Genomic DNA, 21,004 nt, shown 5'->3' on the forward strand with positions numbered 1-21,004 from the left:
CACATTATTTTATATAACCTGTACAAAACTGTAGTTAGGTAAATTGGGAAGTAATTTATTATTAAGTCCTGAAGGTGTTATATAGAGTTTAGACGAATATTTTAGCTGAATAGTCTTGATGATTCCGCTCATATAGTTGACATTTATCTGTGTTATAAGAAAATAAGATATGACATAAGAAAACAAAAATGGGGAGGATAAAGATGTGAGAAAAAACAGCTATACTGACAATGCTATTTATAGGAATGAGTTTAAAAGTTACCTGATTGTATTATTTGCTTTTATTATACCCTAACAATTCATTCCCATTTTATTTTATATATTTATATTATGGTGCTATGGTTTTTGTTCTGCCTTTGAGTCAGTTTTGAATCCTGGTATATGTCTGGACAGATTCCTGTGGTTTTCTTGGTAGTATTTTCAGAAGTAATTTGCCACTGCCTTCTTCCTAGGGCTGAGAGAGAGAAAGAGAGTTTGTCTAAAGTCACCCGGTTACCTAAAGGTGGCTTAGAACTCTCAATCTTCTGTTTCTTGCCTGGTGCTTTTAACCACTATATCAAGTTGACTCTCTGTAACAGCTTAGCAGAGTCCAAATTCACAGTATAGGATAAGCAAGTCCAATATAGTCCTTCTGAATTAGAAAGAGGTACACTTCATGTTTCTTCTTCAGGGATATCTTCTTGATTAGGACAAAATTATATTTAAAAGATCTACAAATGTTTTTGAGAGATTAGTTCTTGCAAAATTACAATAGCTTACCATTCTTAGTAATCATGTCCTCTTTCATAAAATAAAAAAAGCATAATATTTAGGTGATTTGCTCTTGACTAAAGTTAAGTATTGAATAGTTATATTACCCAGAGGTCAATATAATCAATATTAAAATACTATGTTGTTCAGAATTATTTTCATAAGAGCCTTGCTCTTAGAAAACTTAAATGCCAAAAAAATATAAACAATATTTACATTTTTACAAAAAAAACTACCACTTTGCATGCATACATTTCAACTGTTCTTCCTATAGGACATCTCAGAAACAAACTCAAAATTTCCTTGATCACATCAAATGAGTATAGAATTGTTGGTTATGGAGACGTATATACTAAAGCCTTACTTTTTATTATAATACGGAGGAATTGTATTTTTTACTTTTTAGTCAATTGCTGTTTTTCTAATTAATAAATATATGTATGTACCTTAAGACGATTAGTTTGGAAAAAAATAACTGATTTTTTTTTAAAAAATAACTGATTTTATATTTAAAGAATACCTCCCAAATTACAGTTTCATCAGGCAGATAAGCTATACATTTAATTAAGTAAATTCAGAAATTATTGTAAATAATACATTCGATGTTTTAAATTTCACGCATGCCTTGAGGATTTCATGTTACATATGAATTTCTCCCTGCATCTAGTTCAAAAAGGCATAGCTATTCCCCACCAAGCCTCAGAGTCTCTTCAAAAATTGTTGTTGAATTGTAACATTTAATGTAACAGAAAGAAAAGAATGTTAAATGTAAAGGGAGCAGTCCTAACAGTTAATCATCTCATACGTGCATAGGATAGAAAGATGGGAAGTGGACTGAATAGGTCCACTATTCAGTGGACAGCAAACGTATAGCAAAACATTTACTTTTTATCAGAATACAAGAGTGCATAGACCTCTCGGTGCATTCCTTCCGGTCTCTTAAATGTTAGGGTTTCTGATGATTTCTTGGATTTTTTCTGAAATAAAAAAATATTTATTTAAATCCTTTGTGGAACATTAATGTCAATTATTAGAAGCAGGTTTGGTTATTCTGCCTTTTGAGTTCTTACAATAGTATCTATTTTCTTCTTATGCCTGTAATATTCTTAAATAATGTTCTGATATTCCAAGTTCTCAAAGCCTGTATTTCCCATTTCATTTTTATTTCTTAAAAAGTAGAATACAAGGATGCAGGGAGTTAGTGTAAATTCTACATGCAGCTAACTGATGAACAAACAGACCAATCAAATTCCTTCTCATTCTAATATTCTTATCCATTCCTTTCATTGTGCTATGTAGCTTTGTTCCCTTATTGCCCAATAAGATAAGCAAAGCTATAAAGACAAAATGGAAGATAAATATACAAATGATACACTGGGAAGTGTATTTAACCAGACAAGTGTTCTAAAATTATGATGTGGAAAAAAATGCAGACTTTATGAAAAAAAGCAGTATAAAATCTTTAATCCAGACTGATAAATCAATCAGAGGCCAATACATGAGGATATTAGAATTGAAAGGCTAAAACTGTGTCAATTTTTATAAAAACACCAAAACAAAAATTGCATTTCATTTTTATATTGTCTTTTAGAGCTCGTCAAAAACAGAAGTACCAAGATTCCTCCAAGAGAAAATCATGCTGGCAAGATCTCAAATAACAATACAGTACTACATGGTTAAAGAAAAATTCTGCTTTCTTGTGCTGTTTCTACATAATTTCTGCACATGTAGTCCTTGAGTCCCAATTTTTTTTTGCTAAGCCAGACAATTAAGTAAGTTTTGCCCCATTTTACAACATTTTTACCACAATTTTTAAGTGAATTACCATAGTTATTAAGTGAATCTGGCTTCCACATTGACTTTGCTTGTCAGAAGGTCACAAAAGATGATCACATGACCCGAGGACAGTGCAACTGACATAAATATGAACCAGATGCTAAGCATCTGAAGTTTGATTACATAACCATGGGGATGCTCCATTTGTTGTTGTCTGAGAAATGATCATAAGTCCCTTTTTTTCAGTGCCTTTGTAACTTCAAATGGTCACTAAATGAATAGTAGTAAGGCAAGCACGACTACTATTTCATAGCTCGCACTCTGCAATAAACAACACATAATGGAGACTATCATGCAAGTGTAGCCTCAAGTGTGTCTAAGAAGGACTCAATGGAAGTAAAATAAAACCAAACGTGAAATTTATCCAATTGAATATTTATCTCAGTCAACCATCCCCATTTGTACCTTATCAGAATTGATGATGTCTTTCTTATTAATAGTTCCTATGTTTTCAGATTCTGGGCCGCCCAGTTCAAGTATATCCCGGACATCTGCTCCTGTAGTCATTCTGATTATCTAAAATTAGAAAAAGGAAAGATTGAAAGCAAATAATCCTTATCCAGACACCCAGTGACGTGCAGGCACCTCTGCAAAATTAACTGCTTCCTTTACCTTAGATCAGTGATGAAATCCAAATTTTTTTACTACTGGTCTGTGGGCGTGGCTTGGTGGGTGGGGTGTGGCTTGGTGGGTGTGGCTTCATGGGTGTGGCAGGGGAAGGATACTGCAAAATCTCCATTCCCACCCCACTCCTGGGGGAAGGATATTGCTAAATCACCATTCCCACCCCACTCTGGGGCCAGCCAGGGGTGATTTTTACCGGTTCTCCAAACTACTCAAAATTTCCGCTACCAGTTCTCCAGAACCTGTCAGAACCTGCTGGATTTCACCCCTGCCTTAGATTCTGTATTAAATTTTGTTAGGTACCCAAAATATCTATTTGAAGAATACCAATCTTAACTATCAATATATTTGCCATTCAAAATAGTACATGGTAATTGGAATTTGGATCCTGAGAAAATGTTTCATGTAAGAAATAGTTTCCAAGCACTATTTTATTTACTAATCAAACTTATATGGCCTCCCATCTCACAGGAAGTGATTCTGGGTAGCGTACAATAATCCAATAAAATAATAATGTAATATCATTATAATTTTTAACAAACATTAAAACCGTAAAAACAGAATTAAACAAGAAACTCATCCCCCAGGGGCTGCAGGCCTGCTGGCATAATCAGGTCATGAAGGACCTTTAAAAGTTCAGGAATGATGAGGCTGATCTCATCTCAAGGGGAGGGCGCCAGAGCAGAAAAGGTTCCGTAAGTGTGAACTACAGGCAAAAAATACAGATTTTCTTCCACAGGTAGTTTTAGTTAATCTTCCGCATCCTAATTTTGAATAATCCTCCATATACTAATTGTTACCAAGTCCAGATATCCCGTTCTTTCTAACCTTATGAAAACAAAAGAAACATCAAATCCTGACATTCTGAAACAGGGATAAAAATGGTCAAATGTGTTATATAGCCAAACAAAAATTTAGACTTTTTGTTACAAATTCTGCAGATGCATGTTGAGTCTAATGAGAATTTTAGACTCAAAAGAGCTATTATAAATAATGCTCAATCTACAGCGATAGCTATGGTTCACAAAATGTAATAAGCAAGTCTACATAATTGTGATACAATAACTTTATTATTAGAAGCCAAAACACTAATATCTGCAAGAACGACCAATAGAATTCATAAGGAAAAATTCTTATATTTCAATGCAAAAGATGGGTGTTTTTGGCTAGTTGAATTATTCTTAAATTAAGGCAATACCATAATATTGCCTTAATATACAAATGTAAGAATTCTTAATAATAAATTAATAATAAAGAATAAATATTAAGTCAACTAAAAAGACCTAGTTGCATCCAAATTTTCAGCATTCAATATTAAAGAAAGAAAACATATGTCTGAAGAGGACAAAAGATTATTAATATTTAATTCTTGACTAGAAAAGTTACTTTTTCAAATTTCCCCACCATCATCGACTTTGCTTTGCTGAACATCTTCTATGAGGAATAAAATGTTTATTTCTATTTTTATTTATAAAATGATAGTGAAGTTTTTCATCTTACCTTTTGGAGTTACAGATGCAAATGAATCTTTTTGTTCTGTCAAGACTGACATAAAGGGTACCTAAGAATGAATAAACTGTTCAGTAAAGATATCCATATAAATTACTGCAACTCTAAGAATGATACCATAGTAATATTCCAAAAGGAATTAATTCAGTTCAATGAGTGAGCATCAATTGTTTTTAGATGTATTCACTGTTTTTTAACCATAATACACCAGTCCATGTATATTTATTTGAGGAAAAGGCTCAATAAACTCAGTGAAACTGAATTTTGAGTCTTACAGCTGGTGGATATAAAACACAATAGAATTCTTACACTTTCTTATTTTCCTCATTGTGATCTCTTTTCTTTAAACTCATGTATTACTTTGGATCTTTTTTTGGATTTTTTTTAAAAAAACAAATGTGCTAATCTTCGGGGTGGGTGGGCGCTAAGTGGAATTATAAAAGACAATTTAAAAAGCACAGCATGGGCTCGACCATAATATTGTTTTTATTAGAAATAATACATTGCTTTAAAACCGTATCGCCCTGTCAGCTTGTCAGTAAAGAACAAGATGCTGATCCTGTAGACATCTAATGCTACTCCATTTTCAGACTTCAAGGAAAAGGAACCAAAGAACTAAAATGTTGCACTTACTGCCTTACGAATTACCCAAATTCTCTTCTCCCCAATCCCAGAGGTTTACTCCTATAAAGCAGGGGTGGGCAACTGTGGCCCTTTTACAACCTGTGGACTTCAACTCCCAGAATTCCTGAGACAGCCAAGCTGCCTCAGGAATTCTGGGAGTTGAAGTCCACAGGTTGTAAAAGGGCCACAGTTGCCCACCCCTGCTATAAGGAGCTCGTTGAGCCCTTTTACTAACTCCGTTAATTTTATGTCTCTTCAGCTGTTTATACTTCCGGATAAAATCCTCCGCTCTCCCATCCCCTCTGGAAGCCCTCCCGGTTACATTTCCCCATTTATACCTTCAAGTTTATCTCGAACCGGCCCGAAATCCAGACCAGCAACAACTATAGACCGGCTGTGCAACATCTATAATAACCCTTCCGAGGCTTACTTCCGGTCTCTAGTTCTCCCAGCACATTTCTCAAATAGTCTTCTTTCGATCCCACGATGCAGTGCAGCTCGAATCAAGGCTCGGATACTATTTGCAATCTGGTTTGCTAGTTCCGGAGTCTATTTGCACTACAACCATCGGTGCTCTTGTTGGGCACTTTAAAAAAATAAATCTAAACGAAGGTCGATGGCGGCTATTTAATTAGCATCAAATCCACATACTATTTTATACGAGCTGTATGACAAGAGACAAATTTGGTAATTAGTATCAAAAATCTTTAGATTTACGCTTGCTAATAATAATGCTGTCCAAGAACAGAAATTCTAGACTTGTATCACCCTCATTCCAATCCACTTTCTCCCCCCCCCGTTTCTTTGCAGAAAATGCTGCATGTATTTATTTATCCTTAAATAATTTATTCTTTGAAACAAGTGGATCAATATTGTTTTCTGAAATGAAATGTCATAAAATCATTGGGCCATTAGGCTACATTGTCCAACTCCCTGCTCAGTGCAGAATCCAGATTAAAGCAACCTAAACATTTGTACACATCCGATGACGTTAAACTCTAAGAGAGCAGTGGTTTTCAAACACTTTGGTCTCAGAAACCCTCTACTTTCGTAAAAAATGATTCATGACTCCAAGAGCTTTGGTTTATGTGAATTGTATCTATAAATGTTCACAATGTTAGAAATTAAAATTGACAAATTTGAAAACATTTATTTGATTTTGTGGATCCCTTGAAAGGGTCCATATTTTGAGAACCACTGCTCTACATAATGTAATGATGTAATGTAATATAAACATCTAACATAAACATATGTTCCTATTGTTGAAAACTGCTTATACCAAACAGAATTTCCCCCAATTATTCAGCCATAGGGCTCACCTTCTTGTGCTGCTAAAAGCAGCAAGATGTCTCATTGCTTTTTTTTAGTCACATCCTATGATGTCACCTTCATAGCAGAAGCAATATAAATTTCAATTTAGCTTTTCCAGTTTAAAATAATGCAGACAGCTGTAACTGCTGAACCCATTCTGATGTTTATTGTCTGCTGTTCTGTTTGTAATTCAATCAAAAAAACTATGTTTTGCTTAGGGAAGGATGAGTTTTAAATATCAAGTTGGTTTTTGTATTTCCAACAATACTTTAAATTAAATCCACATTTCTTGGGTTGAACATTCATTCCCTACTGAATGAATTTTATTTCATTTTAAGACTGAAATGTCTTTATTTATTTATTTGCCTGCTTGTTTGTTCTACTGAATTTAGAGGCCACTTGACTCCAAAGGACTCTAGGCAGCTTACATTTTAACAAGTGGAGAACAATGAAATAAAAAAGAAAATGATGAGTCACGTGGGGGGGAGAATTGAAGGGATTTGGAATATGCCAATTCTGCTCAATCTTACTGAATAAGCACAAAGTATTGGAAACAGGTGGACCTTCATATAACCAGGCCCTATGCCATATAAGATAATAAGTACCATCTTGAATTGCACCTGGAAACCAAGTTGTAGTTTCTTCAAGTGGTATTCAAGGACAACCCCATGTGGAGTCAATCAGTCACCTTATTACAGTCTTAGATCAGCACAAGCCCCATTTAAGGAACATTGCATTCTTTATAGTCTATTTGTGAGATGACTACAGCAGCATGAATGACAATCTGAAGGGCCTCCCAATCTAGAATTGGGTATACTAGGTGAATCTGTGCAAAGACCTTTTAGCTACAGCTCCCATCTGTACTTTGAACAGTAGCTTGAGTCCACTGTGATTCCCAGATTGTGCATCAATCTTGAATGGGGAAGTACAACACCAACCAGGGCAAAGGATGAAAAATCCCCAGATCCAGGTATCCCAAATAACCACAACTGCTTGGTCATATAAGGAATGAGTCTGAGTTTACAGTCATCTCCCACAGTCCACAGAGGAGTGGTTATGTGAACAAAATTTGGGCTGACTTGGGCCCACCCGCCTTTGAAACTGCCTTTGGGCTGCTTGCTTATTTACTGCTGCCAGGTGCTTTGCAGCTCAACCCTGCCTACTACCACTCACTCACCCACTGCAATGCACACCACTACTGTACTGTCTGGAACCGCCCCCCCTTTTTTTTCAATCGTCCTCTTTTGCATCAATGCAGCTAGAACTTGTCTTGCATCCTGGCCAAGGCCTCCATTCATGCCTATAGGGGGAATTTAAGAGAAGGCAGAAGAGGCAGTCCCTTAATTTACTGAAGCTCAGAGCTGGAATGAACCAAACCAGAAATGGCTTCGTTCAGGGTGGATCCTCACCTAACCACTGGAGGGATTTGGTTAACAACAGCAATGGAACTGCCAGGATTGCTGTTACTAAGCAATGCACCCATATGACATCATTTACAACTCCATTGCTTAATGACAGAAATTCTGGTCCCAATTGCCATTGTTAACTGAGGATGACCTGTAATCTGCTTCCTCCAAGATCCTCTGCAACTGTTACCAAACTACCTTTGGCATGATCTTCCCTAGAAATGCGCCAAAGCAGAAGGAACATTAAATGCAGATTCCCACTTATCCCATTTTAATTTTGATATGTTTCCATTTTAATCTGGTGAAAAGTTTTGGAAAACCTGAACACCTGTATACTGTTTTGTCATTTTGGGTTGCTTTAAGTAAGGTCTTTGGTTCAGATGAATTTGGAAGATTAGTTAGATTGAGCCAAACTTTTTAAAAATTCTGTAGCCAATATTATTAAGCACTAATACTGTTGATTGTACATGTCTCCTTAAACAATCTGTTGGTTCTGATCATTCAGCCTTCTTTCTCCAGAATCAAGTAAGTAAACACAGATCTATTGTGTTTGTATAACAGATCAAAACATTTTGTACTTAATGGAAGCATCTTTAGTTTGCTCTCTTGAAAAGTAACTCTGAAAATAATGATAAGTAGGTTAAAGAGATTTATAAATCTCACTGGTTCTCCAACACTAACCAGTAGAGGGCAACATTGACCATTGAATAGAACCATTGCTACAGCTTCTTAGCTGTTCTCCAGAAACTGCCAGCTCACATACCCTAAGTAATGAATCTTAAAAATGCAAAATTAAATGCTTAAAAAATAAATATCTTACAAGAATTGTTGCTCTTAAACAATCATGGTCATCTGCTGTCATATTAGCTACTTCATGTGATCTCCCCAACTAACAGTTAGCAGGTGAGTCTATGGAGAACTAGATACATAACAGTTGAACACATTTGGATATACTGTATCTAACTGTAATCAGGCTATAATTAATAAGGTCCGAAATTAATGTTACATAATTGTATGTAAGAGCCGTTACTGTATAACATAGTGTAGGAAGTTAGCACCCATCCCTTTCCTAGAAGAATGAAATATTTTAGGAAATATTAAAAAGGCAGAATATTATGTTTCCCTGGTTGAGAAATGGAGAAACGTGTTTTAAAGACAAAGCAACTCCCATCTTCCTGCCTCTCCCCCTTTGTTAATGGGCCAGAGGCAGAAACTCAATCTTTGACAGTAGGACCCATCTGCAACACAATAGCAACTAACACAATGGGACCCATCTAGGACAGAAATTCACCACATGGCACCTGGGAAGATTACATCAGCCAGCAAGGCTAGCTAAGACCCCCACCCCCTGGGAGTCTGACAACCAAACAGGATACTCTTTCTGGTCCCCAGGAAGTTCAAAGCCAGAGAAAGCATAAAACCTGAGGACTCGCTGTATCTAGGCCCTTTTCTGTTCAGGAACTCAAGCCATGTGATCCTGTCCATCATTAAACCATCTTTCCAAACAGTCTCCATGTTTCCAGTGTCTTTTTCCTCACTTGGATCTGAACCCAGAAGGATATTTCTTCCAACAATTGGATAGTGAACCATAGAAATAGAACTTATGTAAATTTGAATGTTATGGATAATATTGACACCGCTATAATATTGAAAACGCTGTAATGAGTGAAAATTTGTGTTTTGTTTTTTAATGTTGAAAATGTTCAATAAAACTTGTTTTTTTAAAAAAGAATGCAATACTGCAGGCTAACTGACTGCTCACTCCAGGAGTTCGATTTTAAGCGGCTCAAGTTTGACTCTGCCTTCCATCCTTCTGGGGTCGGTAAAATGAAGACCCGGATTGTTGGGGACAATATATTGATTCTGTAAACTGCTTAGTGAGAGCTGTAAAGCACTGTGAAGCAGTATATAAATAGCAATAAGTGCTATTGCTATGTATCCAGTTTTGGAAGTTTTACTTGAATATATTATATAAAATGTCTCTGCTTCCAGCAAGTGAATGATAAATTATAACGAATTTTTAATGTTATATTCTGAGCAGATGGAACTCAGCCAGAATACATGGCTGATATTCTTGCTGTAGAAAGAAGTGAGAAAAAGTTGTATAGCCATTTCTATCACTTAACAATATTTTAAAAGTGAAAGGTATACATTGATCTGCTGAAAACTGCAGCCATTAATAACTAAATTTGAAAAAGAAAGTATAGAGATCTATAGATATATGATTGCTGCTGTTAGGTGTTATTCAATGAATTGCTATCTTGGTTTCACAAACTAGATTTTCACAAACAGATCTATATTTCTATTGTACATAAGATGAATATGTACAATATATATCCATCTTTCCATCTAAAGTTATTAATAAAAAATACATTTTGATTAAGTTTATATAATTGTAAAGAGTGTAGGAGTTGCAATCGCGCATCTTGATGATATCACAAATATTGGCCAATATGGCTTTAAACAACAGTTGTATTACTTGTAAATGTGTACATGCAACTTCATTTGCTTCATATTTTCCAATGGAAAAGATTGTGTCCTCAATATTTCATAAGTACTCAGTAAATATGAATGAAGAACTTTGGATTCTCTTAAATGAATTAGTAAACATTGAACAAGGAACACTCAGTTCTGAAAAAGTTAAGATACACATAAATCTCATTCAAATCCATGGGCTTTGTAACCTATGATTTTTATTGGAGTTTTTTTCATTATTTTACCTGAATATATGATATAAACCATGGTGTTTTAATGAAGTTTAATCACTTCTAAATTTCTAAATTTTCTTCATCTTGAGCAAAGGCATATTTTAGGGTGATTTTTAAACCTCTTTTAGGTTATTTCTGTAAAGGTTTTCACATGATTTGGGAACATATCATTAAAATATAAAAATTGGTGAGAAGAATGAAACTTATGTCCTGTATCAATGTCATCATTCCAACAATAACAACAGCATTGATAAACCCAGATGGAAAATTCGCATAGACCTAACAGTGAAAAAACTGCAGGCAGAGCTGAACAATTAGAAAAAAAATGAAACAAGAATAGTTGAAAATAAACAACTGAAGCTGGGCTTTAAAAAGTGATATAAATATTGGAATCACAATTCAAGATTTAAAACCGATATACTATCAAGAAAAATCGAGTAAATCAATGCTTGTATAAGCAGTACAGGTAGCCTTTGACTAATGGCCACAATTGAGCCCAAAATTTCTGTTGCTAAGTGAGACAGTTGCAAAGTGAGTCTTGCACTATTTTATGACCTTTCTTGCCACAGTTGTTAAGTGAATCTGACTTCCACATTGACTTTGCTTGTCAGAAGGTTGCAAAAGGTGATCACATGACCCAGAGACACTGTAACCATCATCAATATGAGTCAGTCTGAATTTTAATAATGTGACCATGGAGATGTTGCAATAATCATAAGTCACTTTTTTGAGTGCCATTGTAACTTCAAACAGTCACAGACTGTTGTAACGTGAGAACTACCTGTACAATCAACATTTACAGTTTAGAACAAATCAGTATCAGTTCTACAGGAATATTGGCTCCACGCACCATTAAAGTGAAAGAAATATTATGAAACCTGACAATGAAGAAATTTTGCAGCTCTGTACAGATAGTCAAATCACCCCATAGAATAAAACAAGATGACTCAATGAATTTAAACTACACAAAATAAATTGAAAGGGGAAATGATGGAAAAATTTAACTAACATTTGGATACACCTTGGATTGAGAAGTTACATGGATTTTGGTTTAAATATCTAACTAGCCTACATGTATGGTTAGCTGATTAGTTATGTTGCATTAAAGAATAAAACAAAGTTTAGATGACAACTGGAAGAACTTTTTAATAATAAAAGATACAGAAAAAGAGCCATGTCTCAAAACTACAGACCAATAATTAAGAGTGTCTTTCATGCTTGAAAGTCTTAATAATAGCAAATTCAAAGGATGTTTCTCTCAAGGACAATTTTTTCTATTCAGTTGAGTAAAACTGCAAAAATTCACAAGATATTTATTGATAAAGCAATCCTAATTTTTTTAAAAAGTCAATTATGTATGACTTGGATTGATTACATTAAAGTATTTGATTTCCTTTCTCATGGGTTGATCATGAAAAAGTCAGAAATTACAAAATATCCAAGGTTTTATAAAAACAATAAAGCATGAAAGACTAAGCTAGTGCTTAATGGTGATGAATTAGATGAAGACAAAATAAAAGGGATCTTTTAAAATAATAGATAATTTATTATCACTTTTATTATTCATATTTTTGCTGCTCAAGAATAAGGACTATGCACAAATACCAAGAAACATAGAAAGACCAGTTTGAATAATAAATGGTACATGATAAGGATGAAACAATTGACCATATAATAATTATATGCAGCCAAATTACACAAACTATAAAAATTGCATTATCAACTTGGGAAAATATCACACTGGCATTTATGTAAAAATTCACAGTCAGATAAAATTACTGGATACATGAAAACCCAAATAGAGTTATTGAAAATGACAAAACAAAAAATTTATTTGTTACATAGAGCATAACACTGCCATTAAAAAGTAGCATGTTTGGTATATTGATGTAGCCATCCAAGAGACAGTAATGTTGTAGACATGGAATTGGAATAGATTACAAAATATCAAGATTTGCAAACAGAGATTGGAAACGTGTGGGAGAACAGAGTGACACCAACAGGTTTTGAGACAATAGGTGCAATACTTCAAGAATTTAGTAAAAAATTAAATTGCCTAAATTTGGTACAGCTTACAACCCAACCACAAACAACAGCAATGTTGGGAACCTCCTGCACCATAAATGGCTACCTTTATGATTTCCAAGTCCTTGGAAAGGCTTTAAATCATGAAGAAGAAATATACAATATAATACACAAGTAGTGGATTTGGAATGGTGAATATATAATATAACACACAAGTGGTGTATTTGGAATAAAAACACTACAGTATCATATTTTCTTTTATTGAATGCTGATTAACCCCTGGCCAACATGTAAAACATTTTGAACCACAGAATACAATTATTATTTTCTTTACAGCTCAGACTCCTGCTTCTCTTATGCTCAAGGTAATAATACTAAATCTCTTAGACTTACAAGAACTGCTTTTAAATGGAGTGACATTGGGTTGGAATGTACCTCTTCTCTGGAATAGTGCTATTCCAGCATTATCCTAAAACACTATTATTCCAGAAAACCTGAGTCTTAAAGGAGCCTGCCTAGATTTACTGTGAACTTAGCTCTGCAAAACACTTGCACAAAACCAGAGCAAAGTTTAAAAGGGGGCTAAACCTGTCACTCTAGCCGACTGTCAAAACCCACCTCCTCCCCAGTGCTTCCTCATATTAAGGACAGTTATTAGTGGTTTTTTTCTGGCAGTTGGTTGGTGGGAAAGCAGATTAGGTCAGGGGAATCTACCAATCATCTTCCTTAACTTGCTCCATATTAAAAGAACTACAACATTTCCTTGATACTTTATTATTGGATTTCTCCACACCATTATATTTGCATTATTCCATCTTCTATATATAATAATCTCAGTCCAAGGCAGAGAGGGATATTTAAAGGACAGGAGTGGGGGATAGACTACTGATGTATTCTTAGAAGATTTAAAATTTATCCTCATGAAATTCTCTGTTTTCAAAACTTTGTTAGGGAAACTGCATGTAATATGTTACAATTAGTATTATTCAAAGTTTTATTTTATTTTTGATCCAAATTCAGAGAGTGCTCCCTGGCTGGATCTTTTTAGCCAGGACTTTTCTCTTTATGGAGGACCTTTTCTTTTATCCTTCTCAATTCCTCTGGCACAGCCTCTCTTATTTGCGAGAGTCTGTCTGTGATATAAATAATATTTTTATGCATCAATAAACAAAAATAGATACTTCCTGCAGCCACTAAGCAAAGTTTTTGCTTTGGCTCTGCTCCTTGAATTTGCAAGAAACCACCTCAAGTGAAAAAAAAAAATCTTCCAAAAAGTTGTCCCAAAGTACCTTTTCAAAAGGCAACTGGACTTTCTAGGGTTTTTCCTTGAAAACTTTTCTCTTACGAACATTTCCATCTATTTGTTTGGCTCCATTGCCTGGGTGGAGAAATATCCAAAACCTGTGTACTGCACATCTGTGGAGATTTTCAGTCCTCCAGCTCATGGTTGTCCCAAGAAGCTTCTTCAGCTTTGACTAGATGGTGGGGAATGGAAGGAATTATACTCCCTGCAGACAGCTGATCTGCAAGGAGCTTCTTGAATAAGAAGCGAAACATCTTCAAAGAAAAAACAGAAAGTCCAGTTGCCTCTTGAAAAAGCACCTCTGTGTTCTGCACCTGCAACTTTGGCTACCACAAAAGCCTATATCTACGTGTATGCTTTCCTACATATATACATACATACAAACATACATACATACATGTTTAACATTTCTTTCCATCCTTACAATATATTCTGATAGTGCTATTTGTACATCATAGGACAAAAATGCTAAATAAGATATTAACATGATTCATACAGCATGCTAAGAGAATTGTACACAACACAATTGGCAAATAACGTATGAAGGAAGGAGGACATACTTGAGATTTCATTAGGGATTGCCCATGGACCATTAAGATGCACCACACTGTTGAGGATTATGAGCTTTTTTTCTTGTAGGAATGTTGCGGATCATCAACTTTTTTTAAAATGAATGCTGTATCTATCAATTTTGTAACATGACCACAGAATTTCACTCTGTCCATGGCTATGAAGTTCTCTGAATCCTTTATCAGAGATATTGATCACTAGTATATTAGGTTATGCAATTGGCATTACTTACTTAGTGCAACATATTGGTGGCAGTGGACACCAAAACATACTGATAAACATGAATTTTAGCTTTGGGATCTTTTCAGTATTAAAGTAAAATAGGGATTTAAAAAAACCTGTGGAAAAGGAGGCTAAAAGTTTTGGAAGCTGATATCAAACATTGGAGAAAGTATACTAAATTTCATTAGGAATAGAAATTCTCTGCTCACATGAAGCCTTATAATTGCACACTCAATTTTGCATAAGAGATGCTGGCAACTTGTAGTTGGCGCTACCAAACTGTTCTCATGGCATAGTGCCAGTTCCTTGCCATCTGTGGTTAGAGGTTAATGAACAGCCTACTGTACACAGCAAGAGAGGTCATTAAACAGCAGGATGACAAGCTAGGCAAAACAAAAGGACCTGGTCCACTTGTACTTGTCTAGAAATAATATTTATCTGACAGAGAAGAATTGTTTGTAAAGAGCAACTTTACAAAGGAGAATTTGTGAGGAAGGAGAATTTGAGAAGGTGGTAATGGTGCTAAGTCCAGAAATGGCTGGCTTTGTTCAGCAAATGTAACCATCCATCAACTTGGCTACATCATCAATTGCCAAGAAAATGGAATTTTGATAGATAGGAAGACATGACAGGAAACACTGTCTCCAACACTGTCTACTTTCCAGAAAATGATGATTATAGAGCTTTTCTGGAGGGTTTTTGGAACCTGATGTCATGTATTTTGTTTGGATGTTATATATTTTAGTCTTATGTTTTTATATTTAAGCTTTTGTATGTTGATAGCTACCAATGTGATGGTTACAGTAGAGAAATGTGATTAATAAAATGCTTATTTTCTGGGAGTACTGCTATTGCTGCAACAATTATATAAGCAGAAGTTGGAGAACTGAAATATTTCCTGTCCTGCAGGGTCAATGATGAGACACGTCTTAACTTATTGAATTTGCTTAACACAGTCTCTTAAGCATAGCATCCTTAACAGGAAAAAAAAATCCATAGCAGCATTTATACATAGAATGATTATGAGGCGTCACTGTTTCCTTAGGGCTGGCAAATAAAGCAGAACAATGAGAAGCAGCTGAATTCTTATTTGTTTCATTAATTCAATTGGTTATGCGCTCAGTTGCTAGAAATAGAATACTTTACATACCTTCTGTGAAAGAGCATCATTAAATATTAAACATTCTCTATTAGGAAGCAGAGATAGGTTATAAATACACTCATCTGAATTCAAAATCTAATTAATGAGGATGAAGGAAGGAAGATCAGAGTGTGATTTTTTTTGCCTACCCTAAAAATGGCCTTGCGTTTTGAATAATGAATTCAGGACAGTAATCTTAACAGTTGTGCTTCTTATTACTGGGCTTTTATGAGCTTATTTCCCTGTAGATTTTTTGCTACCTTTTGACTTTGGTAGGATAGAGTGACCAAATTCACAGATATATTGGGGATTGTGAATCCCAGTGCTTCCTCCCCCTGTGAAAGGTATGTATCTGTTTGAATGGTATCTGTCAATGTTATGTATAAGCTTTGAAAGGAAAAGGTTGGAAGATGAATATAATTTGTTATAGGATCTTTGTTAGTTGGGCACCAAGAACAATTGGCCCAAGATCATGCACTTAAGTTTTAGACTCCTTAGATCTCAGTTGTAAGAGAGAGCACAATGATCTTGGAACTTCCAAGTTACACTGAATTATTGGCCCGTTATTTTTAATTCTGAGTTTTGTGTAGTATTTAATTTAGGGTTTTTTATAGGGGAATTATTAACATTTTGGAAAATAACATAAGTTACATAATTATTCATTTCCAACTGTGTGTGATTGCCCATTTAGCATTTTCAAAATTATGGTGTCAGGGAAGGGCTCAGATGTTTTCAAAACAACTGTACATTGTGTTATTATTTCCATTTGCCTTCTCCTTTCTAAGCCTAGGAAATGCGCCAAAATTTCCAGCTTTCCCAAGCAAACATGTGGAGACAAGGCTAGAAACATGAAGATCATATATTTTTGACAGGTGGAAAAAATATACCTGTGATCCTTAAAAGGAACAAAAAGCATATGAACTTTTGTTCATATGAAACAAGATTTTAAGTTCTGTCAGTTCTGAAGCCAAGAATGGAACATTGTGCTAAAGGCTAGTTCTAGATCAGTGCTTCTCAGTCTTGGTGATTTTCAGTTGGGTGGATTTTAACTCCTAGCATGCTGGCTGGGGAATTATGGGAGCTGAAGTCTGTGCACTTTAAAGTGTGAAGGTTGAGAAACCTTGGTCTATATGACAATGGAAGTTGATCCCAAAGTAGTTATGAGCTGTGATATCATTCATTCATTCATTCATTCATTCATTCATTCATTCATTCATTCATTCATTCATTCTTACTATTTCTAAACCCATCTCCTTCAGATATGAATAATCTTGCTATGATTGTCAGTTTTCCAAAACCTACTTGTGACTGGAATGAAATCAGAGGTTATCTTTGGTATACTTTTAGGTCTATGCATTCTTGAAATAGTTGTTCATATGGGACAACTGTAAGATTCAGCCTTCTTGTTTTTTTAAAAAAATAAACTGCTATAAAAGCATTTCATGCAAGTGGTATAAATCTAAACCGAATTCATAAAGTGCTGCTATATTTGTTTCTTTAAAATATTCATAAAGCATTCAAGTATGTAATAAAATCAGTAATCTTCAGAGCTACAGCATGATTTCTGTTCCTTCTAGACTCTCCCCTCTCTCCAATTTAAGGCTAATTTAGGTAGATAACAACTGAAACAAACCTAGATGGTTTGGGGCTTCACGCTACACAGTCTGTACAGTTCAGAACAATTTCCAGAGATGGATGATCACACAAATCTGACTGGTTCTAGAAACTAAGTTAACATTATAACTCTATTATAGTGTTCATGTAAAATCACACCAAACTTGATTTCACCCACCGATAGAACACTTATCTCCTCCTGCTTCTTCCTGCCATATCCTCACACATACACAGCCCTCATCTGCCATTGTTCTCTCTGAAAGAGAGAAATGAAAGAGGGGAGATGATGGAGGCAATGAAATGGTAGCCTTATCCTAAGTCTTGCTGTTCTAAGGCTGAAAATCCTGCTTGGATTTTGGTATGGACCCTTTTCATCTAGATGAAGGCTCTTCTTAGCAGGCACAGTGGCTTATGATTTTTCTCCAGTGACTTTCTGGAGAAGCCAACTTGGAAGATTGAAAATAGCAGTCAAATGATTGCGGAATGCTTGGCAACTGGTCATAAGTGCAAACAGGTTGCCAGGTGCCCAGATTACAATAATGTGACCATAGGGACACTACACCAGCTGTAACTTCAGGCACAAATCATAAATCCTTTCACTTAGCCCTATCATAATTTCGAATGGTCACTGAACAAATGGGCATAAATTGAGGACCTCCTGTACACATTAATTAATTGTAAGATTGATTTTATTCTCATATCAAAATTATTTAAATATATATAGTTAACATTATTATCCTAATTAAAATATAAGGAATCAATGAGATTATTTTTAATCAGAATATCTATGAAAACAGTGCATAATTAAGGTATAAAATAAGGATATTATATTTCCCAACCCTTTTCATTCTAGGCAGATCTATCCTTGGTTATGTCCATTTGAGGCTTAACTGCTATTGCTCCTCCAGTACACCAGGCCCCCTTGTTCCCATCTTTGGGCAAATCATCTGATTTTCCCTTGTATTAGTGGTCTGAAATCTCCCATCATAAAAATTCAATTTCCTTTTTTGAGATGTTTGATCTCTGAAGAGCTTATGGGACACGGCTTTCTCAATGGCAGGAACTCCCACTAGTTCCTACCTCCTAGATCTTCCTCCTCTTCACCAGGTAAGCTGCCATTGGACCCTCATGCTAGAAAATAGCTAGACTTCAGAAGGACTTGTGCTATTTGTGGTAGAAAAAAAAGCAAAAATATGTAAGGATGAGTAGATAGTGTGTGGTGGTGGCCAGTAGCTAGTTCCTTGCAATCTCTCATTGGTCCTAGAAGAGAGCTTGGTCAGTTCAATATATCTGCATCAGAGGTGGGTTTCAGCAGGTTCTGATCAGCTCTGGAGAACCGGTAAATAGCACCTCTGACTGGCCCCACCCCATCTATTCTCTGCCTCCCAAGTCCCAGCTGATTGGTAAGAAACGGGGATTTTGCAGTAACCTTCCCCTGGATTGGGGAGGGAATGGAGATTTTACAGTATCGCCATGCCCACCTAGTCACGCCCAGCAAGCCACACCCACAGAACCGGTAGTAAAAAAATTTGAAACCCACCACTGATCTGCATGATAACAGCCATATGCTGTTGGAAGACTACTGCGGAGGGAGCATTGTGGGTAGTAAAAGCAGAAGAGGTGTAGAAGTATCCCTTTTCTACTCTTTGAGTAAAATCTATTGTGTTTTAAGACCTATTATGGCATATGAAAAAGAGATGACTGAATATAACACAAAAAAATCAGAATAACATATTTTAAATTTCATTTCAACCTACAATGTACAATAAAATATTAAAAATGCAAAACAGAATAATGAGAGAGAAAAAAGAAATCATAGATGAACAAATGTTAAAGAACTAAATATACATTTATAGTCTTAAGGAAACAGCAAATTAAACAACCAAATTCAATACTTCTGTTCCAAAATATATTTATATAGATATTGTAATCTGTAAGGAAAAGTGGAGCCTAATGTTGAGTATAATAATCCTTAGCTAATGAATTTGTTCATTTTTAGTCAATGCAATTTCCCACACATTTAAATATCATTGATTCAAACAAAAAAAAGTGCTTTCATTTTCCAGCATTTTGCTATAATAAACCTGAGGACCAATATTAAGCATTAGGGAACGTAGGCACTATGAGGCCATATCGGAATTAATTAAGCACAGTTGCTGAGTAATTTTCCCATTTTTTTTTTTTAAAAAGAAAGTGGAACAGCATGTGTAACCAAGAGAACCAAATGCCACCAGAGATAGTAATATGTACTAATTTGATTACAACCTCTCCAACACAGCCTAGAAAGATAACTGATATCTGCACAAATGCAAAGTAAATAATTATTTCACTACTTAAACTTTTGCCTCACAAATGTTGGTTGACTTTTATTCTTCAACTGAGACCTGATAGAAACTTTATTCTGAAATTCTGCCCCCCCCCCTCAAATATAAATGCTTAATTTAAGAACATAAAAGTTAGAAAGAGTTAAAGATTAATTTATATATCAGGATCCTCCACTTGCTAAATTTTGTATAATTTCACTAAAATTGTTATTGTTTGGTTCTTTAAAATCCCTTCTGATAATCGCTCCTGGGACATGTATCTCTCTGTTTTTGTTCATGGTCAAGCAAAATTTGGAGGTTTCCTACTGTTAACTAATTTCTCCTCCTGTATTTCCAATTTACAATATGGGAGCAGATGCCATATTCTCCTTGGTTTAGAGACCTTAATGTTGGGAAAAAAGGTAGTATGTTCCTCACAATGGCAATCTCCAAACCAATTGGAGCACAAATGAAGTCCCTGTTCTGTGGAGAATACAGGCCTTAATTGTCGTTCTAGTTATAAAACTGAAGAGAAGATACCAATATCTTTTGAACTCATTCACAGAAATACATAAAAATATGTTTAGTTGCAAATCCTGGACAACAAAAATCAAGTGGACTTTGCAATGGTTTCCTCAGCCTTATCCTTGGATCAGGCACTTTTTACTACACTCTGAAACAAAACATTTTCCTATTGTTGGAAGATACATTGTGTTGGAAATGACCTCAGTATAACTTGTCCTTCTTCCACCATGAAGTTTTGGCAGCAAATCTGTTCCTTGTAGAATCACTTTCAGAAAATAAACAGACACCACCCAGAGAGACTGGGAGAGTATACTAGATTTATTTCTGGCCAGAGGTTGGAGAAGCACAGGAAGGTTGCCCTTTAATTCACCTTTTGGCTTGTTTAACTGTGTTCCTGATCAGCTTGTAATGTTCCTAATTGGTACATTTAAAGCCTCTATACTGGATGGCAGGACTTGGATAATTTCAATGATGTTCGGAAATGGTTAAGGGGAACACATCCATTATTGTATCAGATGACTTGCTGATTTTTT

General features: G+C 35.2%; 1 protein-coding gene across 2 annotated transcripts in view; it reads right to left on the reverse strand.

The window, feature by feature from the left end:
- DMAP1 (DNA methyltransferase 1 associated protein 1) overlaps positions 1 to 5,737 on the reverse strand; it is a 45,589-nt gene extending 39,852 nt beyond the window's left edge. Inside the window, exons 1-4 of one of the 2 annotated variants that reach the window (XM_070939621.1) lie at positions 5,682 to 5,737; positions 4,711 to 4,771; positions 2,992 to 3,102; positions 1,636 to 1,727 (exon numbers count right to left, since the gene is read on the reverse strand). In XM_070939621.1, coding sequence (XP_070795722.1) covers positions 1,636 to 1,727; positions 2,992 to 3,093 — 194 coding nt within the window. In that variant the 5' untranslated portion in view covers positions 3,094 to 3,102; positions 4,711 to 4,771; positions 5,682 to 5,737. Of the gene's footprint in view, positions 1 to 1,635; positions 1,728 to 2,991; positions 3,103 to 4,710; positions 4,772 to 5,352; positions 5,426 to 5,681 lie in introns of those variants that run through there. The other variant, XM_070939622.1, reaches the window with a different exon arrangement.
- Between the last annotated feature and the right edge of the window lie 15,267 nt (positions 5,738 to 21,004).

Source organism: Pituophis catenifer, unplaced genomic scaffold, assembly GCF_029215685.1.
Source record: "Pituophis catenifer annectens isolate HBS135680 unplaced genomic scaffold, rPitCat1.0.hap2 SCAF_3, whole genome shotgun sequence".
Lineage (NCBI taxonomy): Eukaryota > Metazoa > Chordata > Lepidosauria > Squamata > Colubridae > Pituophis > Pituophis catenifer.